The sequence below is a fragment of the Mandrillus leucophaeus genome, unplaced genomic scaffold, assembly GCF_000951045.1.
Source record: "Mandrillus leucophaeus isolate KB7577 unplaced genomic scaffold, Mleu.le_1.0 Scaffold541, whole genome shotgun sequence".
In the NCBI taxonomy this organism is placed as follows: Eukaryota; Metazoa; Chordata; class Mammalia; order Primates; family Cercopithecidae; genus Mandrillus; species Mandrillus leucophaeus.
Window position 1 is genome coordinate 1,277,680 of NW_012105820.1, and position 16,670 is coordinate 1,294,349.

General features: G+C 49.7%; 1 protein-coding gene across 1 annotated transcript in view; it reads left to right on the plus strand.

The window, feature by feature from the left end:
• Positions 1 to 16,670, plus strand: part of NOS2 (nitric oxide synthase 2, inducible) — a 53,459-nt gene that overhangs the window by 7,957 nt on the left and 28,832 nt on the right. Inside the window, exons 3-11 of the mRNA XM_011997545.1 lie at positions 3,903 to 3,987; positions 4,632 to 4,754; positions 5,760 to 5,908; positions 10,464 to 10,626; positions 11,418 to 11,509; positions 12,347 to 12,488; positions 12,617 to 12,756; positions 14,440 to 14,614; positions 14,705 to 14,806. Of these exons, the coding sequence (XP_011852935.1) occupies positions 3,903 to 3,987; positions 4,632 to 4,754; positions 5,760 to 5,908; positions 10,464 to 10,626; positions 11,418 to 11,509; positions 12,347 to 12,488; positions 12,617 to 12,756; positions 14,440 to 14,614; positions 14,705 to 14,806 (1,171 nt within the window). The remainder of the gene's footprint in view (positions 1 to 3,902; positions 3,988 to 4,631; positions 4,755 to 5,759; positions 5,909 to 10,463; positions 10,627 to 11,417; positions 11,510 to 12,346; positions 12,489 to 12,616; positions 12,757 to 14,439; positions 14,615 to 14,704; positions 14,807 to 16,670) is intronic.

Consider the following 16,670-nt stretch of genomic DNA (forward strand, 5'->3'; position numbering starts at 1 on the left):
GCTGCTCTGCAGGATCCTCCGGCCGAAGTCTGCCTGCTGCCTGCGCGGAGCCAGGTACCCCGCGGCCTGAGGTCCGCCCTGGGAGGGAAGCGGTGGGCTCCAAACCCGGGCGCGGCCCCAAGCATCTCTGGGAGAAATCGGAGGGCAGGGATGTGCGCCCTGTGGGATTCCTGAGGGTTTACTAAAAGCGTTTTCCTGGTTTAGAACGCGTGAGAGGTCGCAATAATTCAGGAGCCCAGACTGCCCAGAGAAGCCCCCCATGCTCTATGAGAGGCGTCTATGCGGGTTGAGTTGCGCTGCGCATGTTCCAGCACTTGGGAGCTTTTGAAAGTTTTCAGCACTGAGGTTGAAAGTTGCTACACTCTTTGGATCAAATATGGTTAAGAGAGCAAGGAGGTTCTTGATTCACAAATGAGATCAATTTCCCAGGGCGTCATCCCCCCCACCCTCCCCATCTGTCCCCACCATCACCCTTGGTGTAAGGTGAGGTAAACAGGCAGGGAGGCGCCGGAACCGCAGGGGAATCTGGCCCCCAGGTCAGCCCAGGCAAGCCACAGTCTGCAGCTGTGACCGGCTCGGCCGGTCAAGGGCTTGTGGAAAGTTCTGGGTCTAAGCAAGCCACCACACTGCCAGCACTCCCCACGCCCCAGACCCCTTTTATTGATAGGGTCTCGCTCTGTCACCCAGGCGACAGTGGTGTCATCTTGGCTCACCGTAGCCTCCGCCTCCATGCTCAGGTGATCCTCCCACCTCAGCCTCCTGAGTAACTGGGACTACAGGCTCGCATCACCACACCTGGCAACTTTTTTTTTTTTTTTTTGTAAAGATAGGGTTTCACCATGTTGCCCAGGCAGCTCTTGAACTCCTGGGCTCCAGTGATCCACCCACCTCGGCCTCCCAAAGTGCTGAGATGACAGACGTCAATCACCGCGCCGGCTGCCAGTACTCTCTTTGAATGCAGGTCCCTGAGGGTCCTCAGGACCCCGCACTGCTGTGGGTTTAGTCAAATTGCATGAGCGTCTGTGGGGTCGGAATCAACCATGCGATAATTTGGAAAGAAGTGTCCAGATCCTGAAGGTGCTCACCTGGCATCTGGTCACCCTGTCACCCTGTCTCCCAGCAGCCAGACAGAAGAAATGGTGTGGGAGGGAACTGGGCAAAGCTTTGTTTATTCACTTTTCAAATTTAAAGAATTGTCCAATTATGAAAGGAATTCGTGATCACTGTAAAAAGTTGGAAGAGGTGGAAAAGTATAAGAAAAGTTAAATTGCCCAGGATCTTATCAGTTAATGCTAGTCACTGTTAACATTTACTAACATTTTCCTGAGGTGTTTTTCTGTGCTTGTACGCGCGCGCACACACACACACACAGCCAGCATCAGACCACTTATACAGTTTAAGGCATTATTCATATGAGGGCAAAACTAGACACAGTCTAACATCCAGCCATGGACGATGGGACGAGGCTAATCGTGGCCCATCTGTAAAGTGGATTTTTAGGCAACTTTTAAAAATGATGCTTTTTGAAATATGGGGTAAAATGATTATGTTAAATGTACAAAGGCATTGCTTCTCAATCTAAACAGTACTGTAGATATTTCTGGTTTGAAGCTTCTGAAATTATCCAACTCTACTTCCAGAAATAAGTGAGAGGAAGCAAGAATGGGTGCAGGGTGGGTGCTGGGGTGAGGGGGAATGGCAGAAGAGCAAGGGGGACAGTTGCCTCCCTGGGGACCCCATCCCTCATACATCTTCCTGTTGAAGCAGCCCCATGATGACTGCTTAGCCATGGCTTACCTGTTCTGAATATCCAGATTATCATATATATATATATATATTTGGCAGGCCACACCAGTCTAGACCAGAGGGGTGTGTTAAAGAAAAACTTATTCAATGACACTTGCTAAAGAACAGTATGGAAGACTTTATTTAGGACCATCTTGATAGGTACAGGGACCTGCTGCAGTGGGGTCTGGCAGTGGAGGAGAGAGATTGGGCCCAAATCCAAATACAGCAGGAGCCAGTGGGAATTTATAGCCAAAGATCAGGGCAGGGTCTGTGGATGGAAAATTACCAAGAAAAACTTCAGGCATAGGGGGAATTCTGCCTCACCAACCTAACAGGATTCTTGCTTAGGACAGGCTAAGGTGATCAGACATCGCCTGGAGGAGGATGGAGGACGAGGACCCTGATCAGATGGGGAGGGCGACAAGCTATGGAGGATGGAGGGTTCTTGTTAAACTGACTTTGCAGGGATTCTTTTGCTAAAACTGCATTTTTACAAGGAAATGCATGGATGGGCCCAGCAGAAGATTCAGAAGTCTGAGTAAAGTTTGGCCAAGCAAAGCATCTTTGCCATGTGACAATGGTTGGTCACGTGGAAGGCCCTTTACAGGGTTGTGGAATCCCTTGATTCAGATATAAGTTGCTTTCTGATGCGTACTTACATCCTCTTTTAAGACAGTATCTCTTTATAGTTATGAATCACTTACTGCGACTATGTAATGTACATAATTAATTATATAATGGTAACATATAGTCATTTTTTTCCTATAATAAAAGCAATACACGGTCATTTATCCCATTTCAACATCATAGATAGGTATCAAGTAGTAAATGAGAGACCCTCATAATAGTCTCTAACCCCCTGTCCCTCTGATGCGCAAGCATGCACACACTGGAAAATACTGCCAAGAACATGGAATACAATACGCTTTCAAACCAAGGTGCCCTGGTGGGATGATTCTCCCTAGGGGAGGCATGTGTGAGTGGTGACTATTCAGTTTGCCTGAATGAACCTGAAATCCCAAACGAGAACAAATGGTTTCTGACCAGTTTCAGAATACTGAATTTTAAAGTAAACTTTAATTTAAAAAGTTACTTTAAGTAATGTTTAATTTAATTTTTAAGTAATCTGTAATTTAATGCTAAGTTTTACAATGCTTGTTTTTACCTCGGTGAAGATGACTTGACATCTTAGATTTGCTTTAAAATAATGATGAGGCAGGGAAGGTATAGTTGAAATGAGATTGGCAGTGGATTGATCACTGTTGAATTGGGTTGAATCTGGGTAAAGGGCCCAGGGAAGGTTATTGGACTCTTCTCTCTAATTTTGTATGCTTAACATTTTCCATAATAGAAATGTAGAATACGAAGATAATCAAGTGTTTTAAATAAAAAAAGCTTAAGTCATGAAAAATAAGTGACTGGGGCTGGGCGCGGTGGCTCCCACCTATAATCCCAGCACTTTGGGAGGCTAAGGCAGGAGGATCAGTTGAGGCCAGGAGTTTGAGGCCAGCCTGGGCAGCATGGTGAAACCCCATCTCTACCAAAAATACAGAAATTAGCCGGGTGTGGTGGTGTGCGCCTGTAGTCCCAGCTACCCAAGAGGCTGAGGTGGGAGGTTCACTTGAACCTGAGAGGTGGAGGTTGCAGAGAGCTGAGATCATGCTGCTGCACTCCAGCCTGGATGACAGTCAAAAAATAGAAATATAAATATAAATCAATCAGTCAACCAATCAATCCAAGTGGCTGCTGGGCAATGCTGCTGGTCTGGGAGGCAGAGTTGTTGGAGCCATTCTCTGCCCACCCAGCCCCTGTGCCACGTTTGTACAGTCCAGAGGGTGAAGGAGCATTTTCCAGATCCTCTATGGGCTGCTGTTTGGGCCAGTAGCTTTGGCTTAGCTCTGCTCTTGCCCTTTTGGCTCTGCAGGAGGAAGAAGATAAGAGGAAGAGGGAAGGTGGGGATGGGGGGCAGTTGGTCAGACTGACCATGAACAATTCACTCCCACCCTCCGGACTCAGTTTCCCTATTTGTCAAATGAGGGTACTGACAGAGGGAACTCCAAGAGCCCCCTCCACCCTCAGATACCCCATCTCATACTAGCTGTTTCCTTTCACAGTCTAGTGACACAGGATGACCTTCAGTATCACAGCCTCAGCAAGCAGCAGAATGAGTCCCCGCAGCCCCTCGTGGGGACAGGAAAGGTCAGTGAGTCACATGGGTGTGGGAAGCCCCTTCCTCTCTGGTCCAGGCAGATGCAGACAGAGCAGCCTGTTAGAGGCTGGGCTGGAGAGGGCAGGAAGCCAGGGTTTGGGTGGAGAGTGGAGAGTCCCAGACCTGGGGTGTTGGGGGAACAGGTGGGAATGAGGAAAGGCTTTGGGAGAGTGGGACAACACCCAGTGGTCGGGAGTGGTGGCCCCTGAGGTGCACTGACAGCTAGCTTCTATCCCTTGGGTTCCATACCATTCTAGAGAGGTGGGCAGAGAAATGGGTAGGAGTGGGAGAGAGGGTGGCTTATATGTCCTTCCATGCTCCCAGGGAAGGAAGGCAGTGGTGCCTTTCTGTTCTCGGTGGTATTGGCTCTGACAGTCATCCTCCTCACCTCTAACTTAGTCCCTCCTACGGCAGTTCCTCTGAGGAAGCATTTGGCAGGGCCCTGGGTGAGGAGAGGACCCTGGCCAGTGGCCCAGGCACCTGGAGCTCTTTGCAGGCACTGGCCCAGGTGGCTCAGGGGAGGGACACCCTGCCCTGTGTGGCCACCAATAGATCCTTCCCCACTCCAAGACAAGGCAGGGGCTGGGATCTGGGAGAGACCTGAGAGAAAACCCTGGCTTTTTTCCCCTCGCAGAAGTCTCCAGAATCTCTGGTCAAGCCGGATGCAACCCCATTGTCCTCCCCACGGCACGTGAGGATCAAAAACTGGGGCAGCGGGATGACTTTCCAGGACACACTTCACCACAAGGCCAAAGGGGTACGTCTGGGGCTTCAGGGAGAACCACCTTTGTCCCAAGCTGGTGAAGCTGCCAAGGCTTTGTGGATCAAACAGGTGTCCCCCTGGGCAAACCAAACAATCATCTGCTTGGGCAAAGGGGTCTGGAAACAGAGACATTCTTCACAGATTACAGTAGGCATCTGTGCATTTACTTAATGACGCCAACTCCCTGTTAACCACCCCAGTAGATAATGGATAATCCAGAAGGTCAAATAAGTGGTTACAGAAACAAATTCATATCTTTCTTAGACAGATTTCAGGATAATGTCAGGGAGAATTTTCTAACAGAACTGCTCAGAGCTGGACTGTATTACATCAGGAGGTAGTGAGCTCCCTGTCACTGGAAGGATTTAAGTGCAATTTGATAGATTGCAGAGGGGTTCAAGTATCCTGTGAGTGGTTGGACTAAATGTCTTTTCAGGCTTCTTTTGGTCATCTAAGTTTTTATTCTAACTTCAGGATACATTCTATGGTTGTAAAGTGGGGAAGAATGGACAATTTCAAGACCATGAAAGTAAAATGATTTCCTACATGCCCCCAAACCACCACAGTTAACATTCGGGTGTACTTCATTCGTGTGTGTGTGTGTGTCAGTGTGTGTATGTGTGTGTGTGTCCGCGTGTGCCACCCTATGTCTCATTTCAGTTTGTTTTGGCCAAATACCAATATCGTGTTCCCATAGGAGCCATATTGGATTGACTTTGCTCTGGATCTGGAGCTGGCTGGGGAGCAGGGCCAGAGACTGAGTCCGGAGTAGGGGGACAAACCTGACTCACACCCACTGGGGTTCAGCCAGTGGAAGAGAGGAGATCTAGGTGGGAGAAAGCCAGGTGGACCCCAAGGAGGAGGTGCCACAGGGGTGGAGAGGAGGTGCAGGGAGCCAGAGCAGCCAGAGAGGAGCCAGGTGGCCAGGAGAGCTGGCCCCAGAGGAGGGTGGCAAGAGGCCAAATGGCCCACCCTCACCACCTGCCTCTCTCTTTCCAGATTTTGACTTGCAGGTCCAAATCTTGCTTGGGGTCCATTATGACTCCCAAAAGTTTGACCAGAGGACCCAGGGACAAGCCTACCCCTCCAGATGAGCTTCTACCTCAAGCTATCGAATTTGTCAACCAATATTACGGCTCCTTCAAAGAGTAAGGCTTGCCCGCTGCAGGGTCGCTGCCTCCTGCCCTTCCTTCTGCTCTCCTGTCTTCACCCATCGCCCTCTGACCCTAGCTAGATAGCTTTCTTTTCCAGATTCGTGGTGTTAAATCACTATGGTTTTGCAGAGCGAAAATGGTTTTCTAGGGGAGAAGACCCTGGAGCAGGTTCTCATAATTGTAGGATAAAGTTGTACATAGTGATACCGGTTAAAAGTGACTGAATTTGAACCCTGGCTCCCACATTGTGTCTCAACATCCTCATCATATTAATGGCAAAAACTGCAACTACTTTTGCACCAACCTAATATAAAATGGAGATAATAATAGAAGGTGGCTCGTGTGATTTTTGTGAGGATTCAGTAAGTTCAGAACAGTGTCCTGGCTTACAGAGACCTTGATTATGAATTAATATGGACCCTTTAACTGTGAAATGTTTGAGACAGAAAGGATCTCTGAGGCCACCTAGTCAGGCCTCCTACAGGTGTGAACATGGAAGCTGGTGACATACTTGAAGTCACCTCATTCCAGCTAGAAGCCAGGCCACCTGACTAGGAGAGAGCAGGCCATTGCTCTTTGCCCTGACTCTGGTGGAGTTCTACATTTCTGGAGTTCTCTTTTTTTTTTCTTCTACCCAGTGAGGCTTCCCTGAAATCCATGCTAGACATCCCTTATTTCTATGGCCAATTGGTCATTTGATTGACAGACACACATCAGGCACTGAGTATGCCCCAGCCTTGTGTCAGACACTGGAATACAAAGATTTTTAATTGTCATTTGCCAATTTTATTGCCAACATATACAATTTTAATCATCCAAAGAGAGGTTGTAAAGCACTGTGGCCTTCCCAGTTTCAAATCCTAGCTGTGCCCCTTACAAGCTGAGTAACCCTGGGCAAGTTACTTCGTCTATCTATGCCTTGATTTTCTTACCGAAAATGGTGATAATAATAGTACCCACCTTGCAGGAGGAGGGTAGTCTACGGGAGTTTATAAAGATGAAAGGAGTTAAAGAATATAAAGAGCTGGGAACAATGCCTGGCCCATAGTAAGCACGACATAAATATTAGCCATTATTATGTTTTTAGAACACTGTGTTGTCCAAATAAAATATGTGGCTATGTAATTTAGGCCCCTTTAAAACTTTTAAAACAAAAATGCACGAAGAGATTGTAAGAAAGAATGTCTGAAGGAAATGGATTGTTTTCTTTTTGTTTGTTTTTGTTTTTGTTTTTTGAGATGGAGTTTTGATCTTGTTGCCCAGGCTGGAGTGCAGTGGCGCGATCTCGGCTGACTGCCACCTCTGCCTCCTGGGTTTAGGCGATTCTCCTGCCTCAGCCTCCTGAGTAGCTGGGACTACAGGCATGTGCCACTACACCTGGCTAATTTTTTTTTTTTTGTATTTTTAGTTGAGACAGGGTTTCATCTTGTTGGCCAGGCTGGTCTCAATCTCCCAACCTTGTGATCCACCCACCTCACCCTCCCAAAGTGCTGGGATTACAGGCATGAGCCACCGAGCCTGGCCCAGAAATGGATTGTTTTCTAGGCTGGGAGGGGAGTGTAGCTATTAGGGCAGAGCCTCACACAGCACTGCACCACATGAAGTGAGCCACAGACGTGTACCTGGGACTCCCTGGTGGAAAGAGTGGCTTCTGGTGGTACCACCTCCACTTTTCTTTTCTTTTCTTCGTCTTCTTTTTTTTTTTTTTTTTTTTTTTTTTGAGACTGGGTCTTGCTCTGTCTCCCAGACTGGAACTCAGCGGCACAATCTCTGCTCACTGCAGCCTCAATCTCTGGGATCAAATGATCCTCCCACCACAGCTTCCTGAGGAGCTGGGACCACAGGTGTACACCACTATGCCCAGCTAATTTTTTAAATTTTTAGTAAAGACAAGGTCTCACTATGTTGCCCAGGCTGGTCTTGAACTCCTGAGCTCAAGCGATCCTCCTGCCTCGGCCTCCAGAAGTGCCAGGATTACAGATGTGTGCCGCTGCACGTGGCCCACCTCCAGTTTTCTACAATCCTAGAGTGTCTGAGCTGGGAGGGACCGTGAGTCTTCAGAAAAGGCCCACATCTTCCAGGGTCAGTGGTCTTCAACCCTGGCTGCACAGTAGACTCACCTGGAAAGCCTGCAAAATTCTGACGGCAGGGTCCCTTGAGTCAAGGGCAGCGGAATCTTGGGAGGTGGGGACGAGGCAGACGTGTGTGTGCTTCAAAAGCTCCCCAGGTGATTCTAATGTGCAGCCTGGATTGAGCGGCCTGTTAGGGGCTGCCTGCTTTGTGACTGCAAACTTCACAAGATCCTTGGCCTTTCAGCTCAGTTGTTAATTAATGAGCCTTTCAGGGTCCAGGGATTTTCCTGGATAGGTTTCACTGGGCCACGGTACTTATTTATTTATTTATTTAGCACAAAGCACGTGTGCACCACAACACTATGAGATTGGTATTATTATTATCCTCATCTTACAGACAAGGCAACTGAAGTCCACAGAAGAGATGTACCTTGCTCAAAGTCACATCCTCCGAAGCCCCAGAGTGGGGATTTGAACCCAGGCAGCTGGTGCCCGAGCCCTTGCTTTTCCTGTCAGTGCTCTAGTACCTAGTCATGTGGCCTTGCAGGTTCCCAACTCTATTCTGGACCTGGGAGGCCTTGCTGTTGTGTGGAAGGCAATTGGGCGGGTGTTCAGAAGCCCAGTAGGGCTACAGGGCCATGCTTGGTGGTGTTGGAACCCATTTGCTTCTCACAGAGGAAAACTGTATTTCTCCAAGTCACAAGTACATACCTTGAACCCCTGCTTCCCTGACCAAGAGATCCTGGGGGTGTGGACGGGGAATGGCAGCCACTGCTCACAAGGACCCTGGCAGTCTAAGACATGACCAGCTGAGCGGGTTCAGTGGCCTTTTGTATCTGAAGAATCACAGCATATTTAGAGATTGTGACTTGCTGCATGTTACATTTAAATGTGTTCACTGATGATGAAAGCCGCTCCTTTTTTTCAGAGCTCATAGACATCATAGCATCTGTAATGCCTTAGAAACATGATTATATGAAAACGGCCGTCACATCTAAAACTCTGAAGGAATTGGATGTGAATGTAAAAAATAATCTTCTCTTGCATATGCACGTGCTGACCACCATGTGTGTTGGCAGTGTGGGTGTTATGGTGATCATTACTGTTTTCATGCTCGGATGCAGAGTGGGGAATATTGCTGGAAGCTTTGTTTGGGGAGGGAGGTCTCCCAGCAGTGGGGTGGTTCCCACCTCACCCAGCAGCTTCTTATGGCAGAGGTGTCCTTGGGGATAAATATCATCAAGTGTTTTGTCTTCGTGCTTTTTTTCTCTAATCAAGGAAAAGTTGTCGGGACACTCTTCATCCACAGAAAGGCCATTTTGTTCGGAGTTACCCACTCTCCTTAATCAGGAGTTCATTCTTTAAATAGTTTTGATACTGCTTCAAAGGCTTTGGGGCTGATTGGAAATCTCAAGGTTGTTGTTGGTGGTGGGGTGTGTGTGTGTTTCAAAGCCTTTCTGACTGAGTCCCTCCCTCCCTTTGGGATATTTTTGAAGTCTGGGAGGGGAGGAGAGAAGCAAGTTTAGAATTGCATATGGAGTGACTGAATGAGCAATTCTGAGGCTGAGGAACAGCATGGTTTAGAGAGACTATGACGTGGGCAGCTCTTTTCTGGCCAGGCCCTGGGACCCTGCAGACTGAGCTCCAATAGCCAGGTCCCAGTCCTGGCTTGACCAGGCTCCTGAGAAAGGGTGGGCAGGCCCTCAACATCTTTGGGCTTACCGTCCCCGCTAGGGTGGAAGGTGGAGGGTCACATTGCCAACAGTTAAGAATCTGGGCTTGGCATCAGGGTGACCTGGGTCTGAGTCCTGACTTTGCTCTTTTCTGTACTTATGTTCCTGGGCGTGGTACTTAACCTCCTAGAGCCTTGAGATCCTTGGCTATAAAATAGATGCGAAAATATCTCCCTCCCAGACTCAGTGAGACCCTGCCTGCGAGTTGCTTCACCCAGTGCCTGGCTCATGTGGGTACCCAGTACACGGGAGCTGCCACGGAGGGACTGGCTCATCTTCTCTCAGCCATGTCAAGGCAGGAGGGCACTCTCCTAACTTATGGAGAGGCAGGACATTGCTATGGCTGGATGGGACACTCCTCCCAGGCTTGCAAGTGTCTGAGAAGGATTGCACCCCTTACTGAGATGAATATGATTAAAGAAAAAGCACCTGAAAATAAGCAGCATTCCCATGGACTCAGGACTGGCTGAGTAACATTTATAGGACTCAGTGTAAAAATGAAAATGTGGGCTCTTTATTTTTAAATGGTTAAGAATTTCAAGATGGGGACAGCAGAGCAATAAGCGTGGGGTGCTTCTAGGCTAAGTGTGGGGTCCCCAAAGCCAGTCCTGGAGGGAGCTGTCTCTGGTGAGAGGCGTCTTGCCCTTCTGGTGTCCTATTTCAGTTCCTGCTTCTGTGGATTGAATCAATCCCCATGTAAGGCCATCTCATTGTTGATCTTCCTTCTGTCTTCCTGTCCCCCAGGGCAAAAATAGAGGAACATCTGGCCAGGGTGGAAGCGGTAACAAAGGAGATAGAAACAACAGGAACCTACCAACTGACGGGAGATGAGCTCATCTTCGCCACCAAGCAGGCCTGGCGCAATGCCCCACGCTGCATTGGGAGGATCCAGTGGTCCAACCTGCAGGTGAACTTCCTTAGACCTGAGCAGGAGAGAGCTGGAGGCGGCCAGGCCCTGAGCAGATGGCTTGGAACAGCCACACAGAGCTGTGCCTAGGCCTCCTGGGACTGAAGCCACGGCCCTGGACCCTCTCTCACATTCCCAAATGTTGAGATGGGGCACCTAGAGTCCCTTTCTAGAAGCCTTGAATCGTGTTTCAGCACCAGAGTTTCTAGCTGCCCGTTCTCTATTGTGTTAAATTCAGGAGACTAAATGCCATCATTAGAGTAAACCACGACCTTGTTTTTATTACTCTTGAGGCCGTGGTGCTGCAAGATGTGTTGTTTTCCTCGAATGCTTGAATTCTTGGCTCCAAGAGAACGTTTTATTTAGCCTAGCCTCCTAGGCCATCTTTTTGTTGGGGAATCATTTGTTGCAGGATAATATTGAAAGCTCTTGGACAGAGAAATCGATTAGAACTGCCAGTGAAACCAACTCTGGCTGTGTAATATGTGCTGGTGTGGGAAAGGACCTAGCCTGGGTCTGTAGGAATCCCGATTCATGTGCTTTCAAGTCAGGTTTTCTTGGAATTCTGGCTTTGCTGGGATCATCTGAGTGGAGTTGCCTGTGTTCCCCCAGAGGGCAGCTATGAGATGGGAGTGGTGGTGCAGATGGGAGGCTGCACTCTTCTGCATGGTGTTGAGTGTTTGAGTGTTGAGTGTTTCGGCTGCTCCATTGGTTCCCAGTGACTTCTGATCAGCCTCAAAGCCTCTGTCTGCCCAGTCTTTGATGGGCATGGTCTGGATGGGCTGTTGTAGGTCTTCGATGCCCGCAACTGTTCCACCGCCCGGGAAATGTTTGAACACATCTGCAGACACGTGCGTTACTCCACCAACAATGGCAACATCAGGTCGGTGCACGTTTCCCAGGGCTGCAGAGGGGCTTGCCTTGCCTGAGAATCTCAGCCAAAAGATGCAGCACTTGGGTCTAGGGGAGGCATCTCCAGCTCCAAGAGAAACCAGAGAGAAAGGAAAAAGAGAAAGACTCAGGCTTCTTCGGGGACCTCCAGTAGCGAGCCCAGCCCCTGTGAGCTCAGCTCCCATCGGCAGCCCATGCCTTTGGTTTCCTTCTGACGTGGAGCCATTTGGAGGGGATGGAGAATCTTTAAGTAGTAACTGCTTCACTATTCAGGGTTGGGGCTCCCATTTTTTAGAAGGGTTGGGATGTTAAGAGGTTACCTTCCTCTCCCAACCAATGAGATCACAGCTAATAGAACTGAACAGCTCATTCAGTCATTCATTCATCTTTTTGTTCAGCAAGCACTCAGTGCCTACCTAATGCAACCCAACACAGGACTAGGCTGGGGGAGCAGGAGGAAGGTGGGGTATGGGGGGTAGGAGGCAGAGTGACTAGAACCCTAAGACGCTGCTCCAGCTGCCATGAGCCTACGACCTGCACTAGACAGGCATCCAGCTAACTCCACTGCAAAGAGGGAGACATAGGGCAGCGAAGGAAAGACTGGCAAATCAGCTAACCCTGCCTGATGGATGGGAAGGCCCCCTTGAGGGGGTGGGCCCTGGGTCTTGAGGGAGGGCAGGAGGAGGGGGCATGTCAGGAGGCTGGCTCAGTCAGCTCGGGATCAGGGGCTGCAGAGCAGGTAGGGTGGAGGGGGAGGTAGGGCCAGTGCAGGATGGCTGGGCCCCCATCAGGGCCAGGTGGTAAACAGCACTGTTCCTGTCCCGGGAAGGTCGGCCATCACCGTGTTCCCCCAGCGGAGCGATGGTAAGCACGACTTCCGGGTGTGGAATGCTCAGCTCATCCGCTACGCGGGCTACCAGATGCCAGATGGCAGCATCAGAGGGGATCCTGCCAACGTGGAATTCACTCAGGTACCCAGCCCAGCCTCAGCCCCTGGCCCTGGGGGCAGGGAGCCCCATGGTGAGCGAGTGACAGAGTGGAGCCCAGAGGAGACTCGCAGTCCGGGCTTGCAGACTCACGGGCCTGTCTTGTTCCCCAGCTGTGCATCGACCTGGGCTGGAAGCCCAAGTATGGCCGCTTCGATGTGGTCCCCCTGGTCCTACAGGCTGACGGCCGTGACCCTGAGCTCTTCGAAATCCCACCTGACCTTGTGCTTGAGGTGGCCATGGAACATCCCAAGTAAGTGGGCTGAGGGTGCTGGGGGCAGGGGTGAGTCAACACACAGCTCTTCTCCTTCCCTAAGTGAGGCTCCAGCCCTCAGGCCCCTCCGAATACCTCCCCTAAAGCCCAGCCAGCAGCAGGTGACACTCAGGGGGCTGGCTTTCAAGGACTCTTTTGTCATTGTTGCGTTCTGCAGCCAGTCTGCACTGGCACCTCGGGCCTCAGACAGGATGATTTGTTGATGCTGAGGGGAAGCAGAGGCTTAGATGCACGCGGCCCCAGGAGCTTGGGAAGCAGTGACTGCAGGAGAGGAATGCGTTGAGATTCTGGAAAGGAGCAGCCCAGGCCTCTTCTGCCCTCCTGACAACGCTCTTAGCTGTCCCTCTCCTGTCGGGGGCATATAGGGCTCCAGTGACTTCAAGAGTCCCACTGGCCCAGCCCCTGCTCTAGGCAGTTCTCATAATTGCAAAAATACCTCTGCGTATTGAGATTTACTCTCTAGCAGACATTGGGCTGGGCTCTTCTTCCTGGCCATTGAATGAACTGAATTCAGTCCCAACTCACAGCCTTTGTACTCCCTGTTCCCTTTGCCTGACATGCCCTTTCCTCAGAGTTTTTCTAGGCTCATTTCTTCTTGTCAAAAGGCATTTCCTATAATGCCATCACCTGTGAGAAGGCTCTCTGACCACTCAAGCTAGAGGAGGGCCCCCTTACCCTCAGTCTAACACATCATCTTGTTTTTATTTCTTATGTATTTGTTTACCCATTTATAATCTAGAGTCTAGACATTAGACTATAAGCTCCTTGAGAGTGCAGATCTTTTCTTTTCTGTTCACAATGCATACCCAACAGCTAGCAGAGTGCCTGGCACATAGTAGGTGCTCAGTTATAAATATTTGTGGAATAAATGAATATACAAGTGAATGATATTACTAGCTTTATAATAATTCCATGAATTTGATGCTATGATTTCTATTCTGATAATGAGGATGTTGAGGCTCAGAGAGGCTAAAAACATCCCAAGGTCACACTACTAGTCAGTGGTGAGGCAGAACTTGAACCCCGGCTTTCTGACACTGGTGTCCTTAATTGCTCTATTGTGTTGCATTCTCAGCATTTAGCACAGAGCCTGGCACATACTTGATGCTTAATATGGGTTTGCATGAATGAATGAGTGCATGAATGCATAATTTAATAAATGGCACCCTGTGTGTCCAATACGTCTCTCTGGCTGGGATTAACTCAGAATCAACTCTTGGAAAGGAGTTTTCTTGTTTGACTCTTTCTGAAGCTTTTTTCTTGGTGGGAAGGTGGGGGGTCAATGGGAGGGCAAAGGTGCAAAAGTGAAGCCCCCAGCACCAGACATGGTGGTTCATGGTGGTTCATACCTGTAATTCCAGCACTTTGGGAGGCTGAGGCAGGAAGATTGCTTGAGGCCAGTAGTTCAAGACCAGCCTAGGCAACATAGTGAGACTCTACAAAAAAACAAAAAAAAAAAGAAAAAAATTAGCTGAGCAAGGTGGCACACGCCTGCAGTCCTAGCTACTTGGGAGGCTGAGGCAGGAGGATCGTCTGAGCCCAGGAGTTAAAGGCTGCAGTGAGCTATGATTGTGCCACTGCACTCCAGCATGAGCAACGGAGCAAGACCAAGTCTCAAAAAAAAGGAAGGCCCCAGTTAAATTGTGTCTGCCTTTTTGCCAGATATGAGTGGTTTCGGGAACTGGAGCTAAAGTGGTACGCCCTGCCTGCAGTGGCCAACATGCTGCTCGAGGTGGGCGGCCTGGAGTTCCCAGGGTGCCCCTTCAATGGCTGGTACATGGGCACAGAGATCGGAGTCCGGGACTTCTGTGACGTCCAACGCTACAACATCCTGGAGGTAACACAAGCAGCCCAGCTGGCCAGCTGGAGGTGTGGGCCTGGGGGTGGCTCCAGGGACTGACTCCCCGCTATCACTCTGCCTCTGTAGGAAGTGGGCAGGAGAATGGGCTTGGAAACGCACAAGCTGGCCTCGCTCTGGAAAGACCAGGCTGTCGTTGAGATCAACATTGCTGTGCTCCATAGTTTCCAGGTATGTCTGGAGTTTTGTGAGTCTGAAGACTTTTTGGTTAGAAGCTCATCAGATCCAGTGACTTATGTGATGCTTACTTTATAAGTCAGCCCCCTTGCTCATTCTAGAGGTCCAGCAACAGGCAGCTCTTCACCTCCCAAGACTGTTTAATCCCTGCACTTGAGCACTGAATTCTGTGCTCTTTCAATCGCTCTAGGACTTCACTGCCGAAAATTTCCCTCTTCTCTCTCTGTATCATCAGTGTCTCTCTCTGCTGAGTCATTCCCAGCAGTGTACAGACAGGCTGTCCTAGCCCCATGTCAAAAAATAAATGAATAGCTAACACGCAACTCCTGCCAAACCTCAGGCTCCCTCCAGCCACTGCCTCACCTTTCTGCTCCTTTCTACAGCAAAACTATGGAGAGATCTCAATGCGATTCCTCATCCCCCAGCTGCTTCAGCCTGGCTGGGTGACAGAGCAAGACTCCACTCAAAAAAAAAAAAAAGAAAGGCCTCCCTGACTATGCCATGTAAAATGATACCCTCGCCCCACTGCCAACCTGTCTCTCTGTGTTAGTCCTTTAACCATTTTATTTTTCTTCAAAATACTTCCTCATACAGTTCCTGACATTATATAGGATGTCGACTTTTTTTACTTTTCCTTTTTTTTTTTTTTTGGGACATCATCTCACTTGGTCACCCAGGCTGGAATGCAGTGGCATGATCACTGCAGCCTCGACCTCCTGGGCTCAAGTGATCCTCCCACCTTAGCCTGCCAAGTAGCTGGGACTACAGGTGCATACCACGCTTGCCTAATTTTTGTATTTTTAGTAGAGATGATGTTTTTCCATGTTGCCCAGGTTGGTTCTGAACTCCTGGCCTCAAGTGATCTGCCTGCCTCAGCCTTCCAAAGCTCTGGGATTGTAGGCATAAGCCACTGCACCGGGCCGGCTTTCTTTATTGTTTGGTTTTCCCCACTAGAATGTAAGCGCCATGGGGCAGGGACCTTGTCTCTCTGTTTGCTGCTGCACCTCTAGCCTAGAAGAGTGTCTGGCACATGGTAGATGCTAAAATAGTGTGTCTTGGAAGAATGAATGATGAGGGCCACATCCACATTCTCGCCTGGCACAAACTGGGTCTTCAGTCCTGGTCTGATGCGTGCATGAATGAGTGACGCTGGGAGGGGACCTATGAGCTGTGGCTGCTCTTGCTTGCTGTGTGAGGGTGACAGCCTCCACCTCCTCTTAAGCCCACACACAGCCACTGGGCTCCTGTGTAGGGCTAAGCCCTCTGGCCCATCTGCTGTTCTTACCCATGGAAACATTTCTCTTCCCTGTGGGAAGGAGGCCTGAGATGTAGGAAGATACTACTTTAGAAGCCACAGCCATTGCCATAAAGCTGACAGATGCCCTGGAGACCCCACCACTGGGCAGTCATTCATTCATTCGGCAATGTTTTACTCAGGGTGTGCCTGGTGCTGGGCACTAGACTGGGCCAAGGATGTGAGTGGTGAACAGAGTACAGATGAGCACACACTGTTCCCCATGACTGGGTCACCCCATAGGCAGATCAGACCTGTGCTTGATGAGGGAGGGGAAGATGGAACAGGAAGAGCCCCTCGGTGTCTCGGGAAGGGCTGGCCTCGCACCACCCATCCTGACTCCTGGGGACTCCCAGCACCAGCCCTGATGCTGGCAGGATGTGGATACGTCCCAGAAAGTCCGTGAGCCTCTGCTGTCTCCTGACCGTGGCTGACTGTGTCCTTCCACTGCCTGAGTGTCTCCAGGACTTCCTCACCACCCTTCTTCAGGGTAAACTTCAAGAGATGGGCCCTTGTTTCCTCTCTGTAAAATGGGGATAATAGTGCCTCCCTCACCTGAGGATT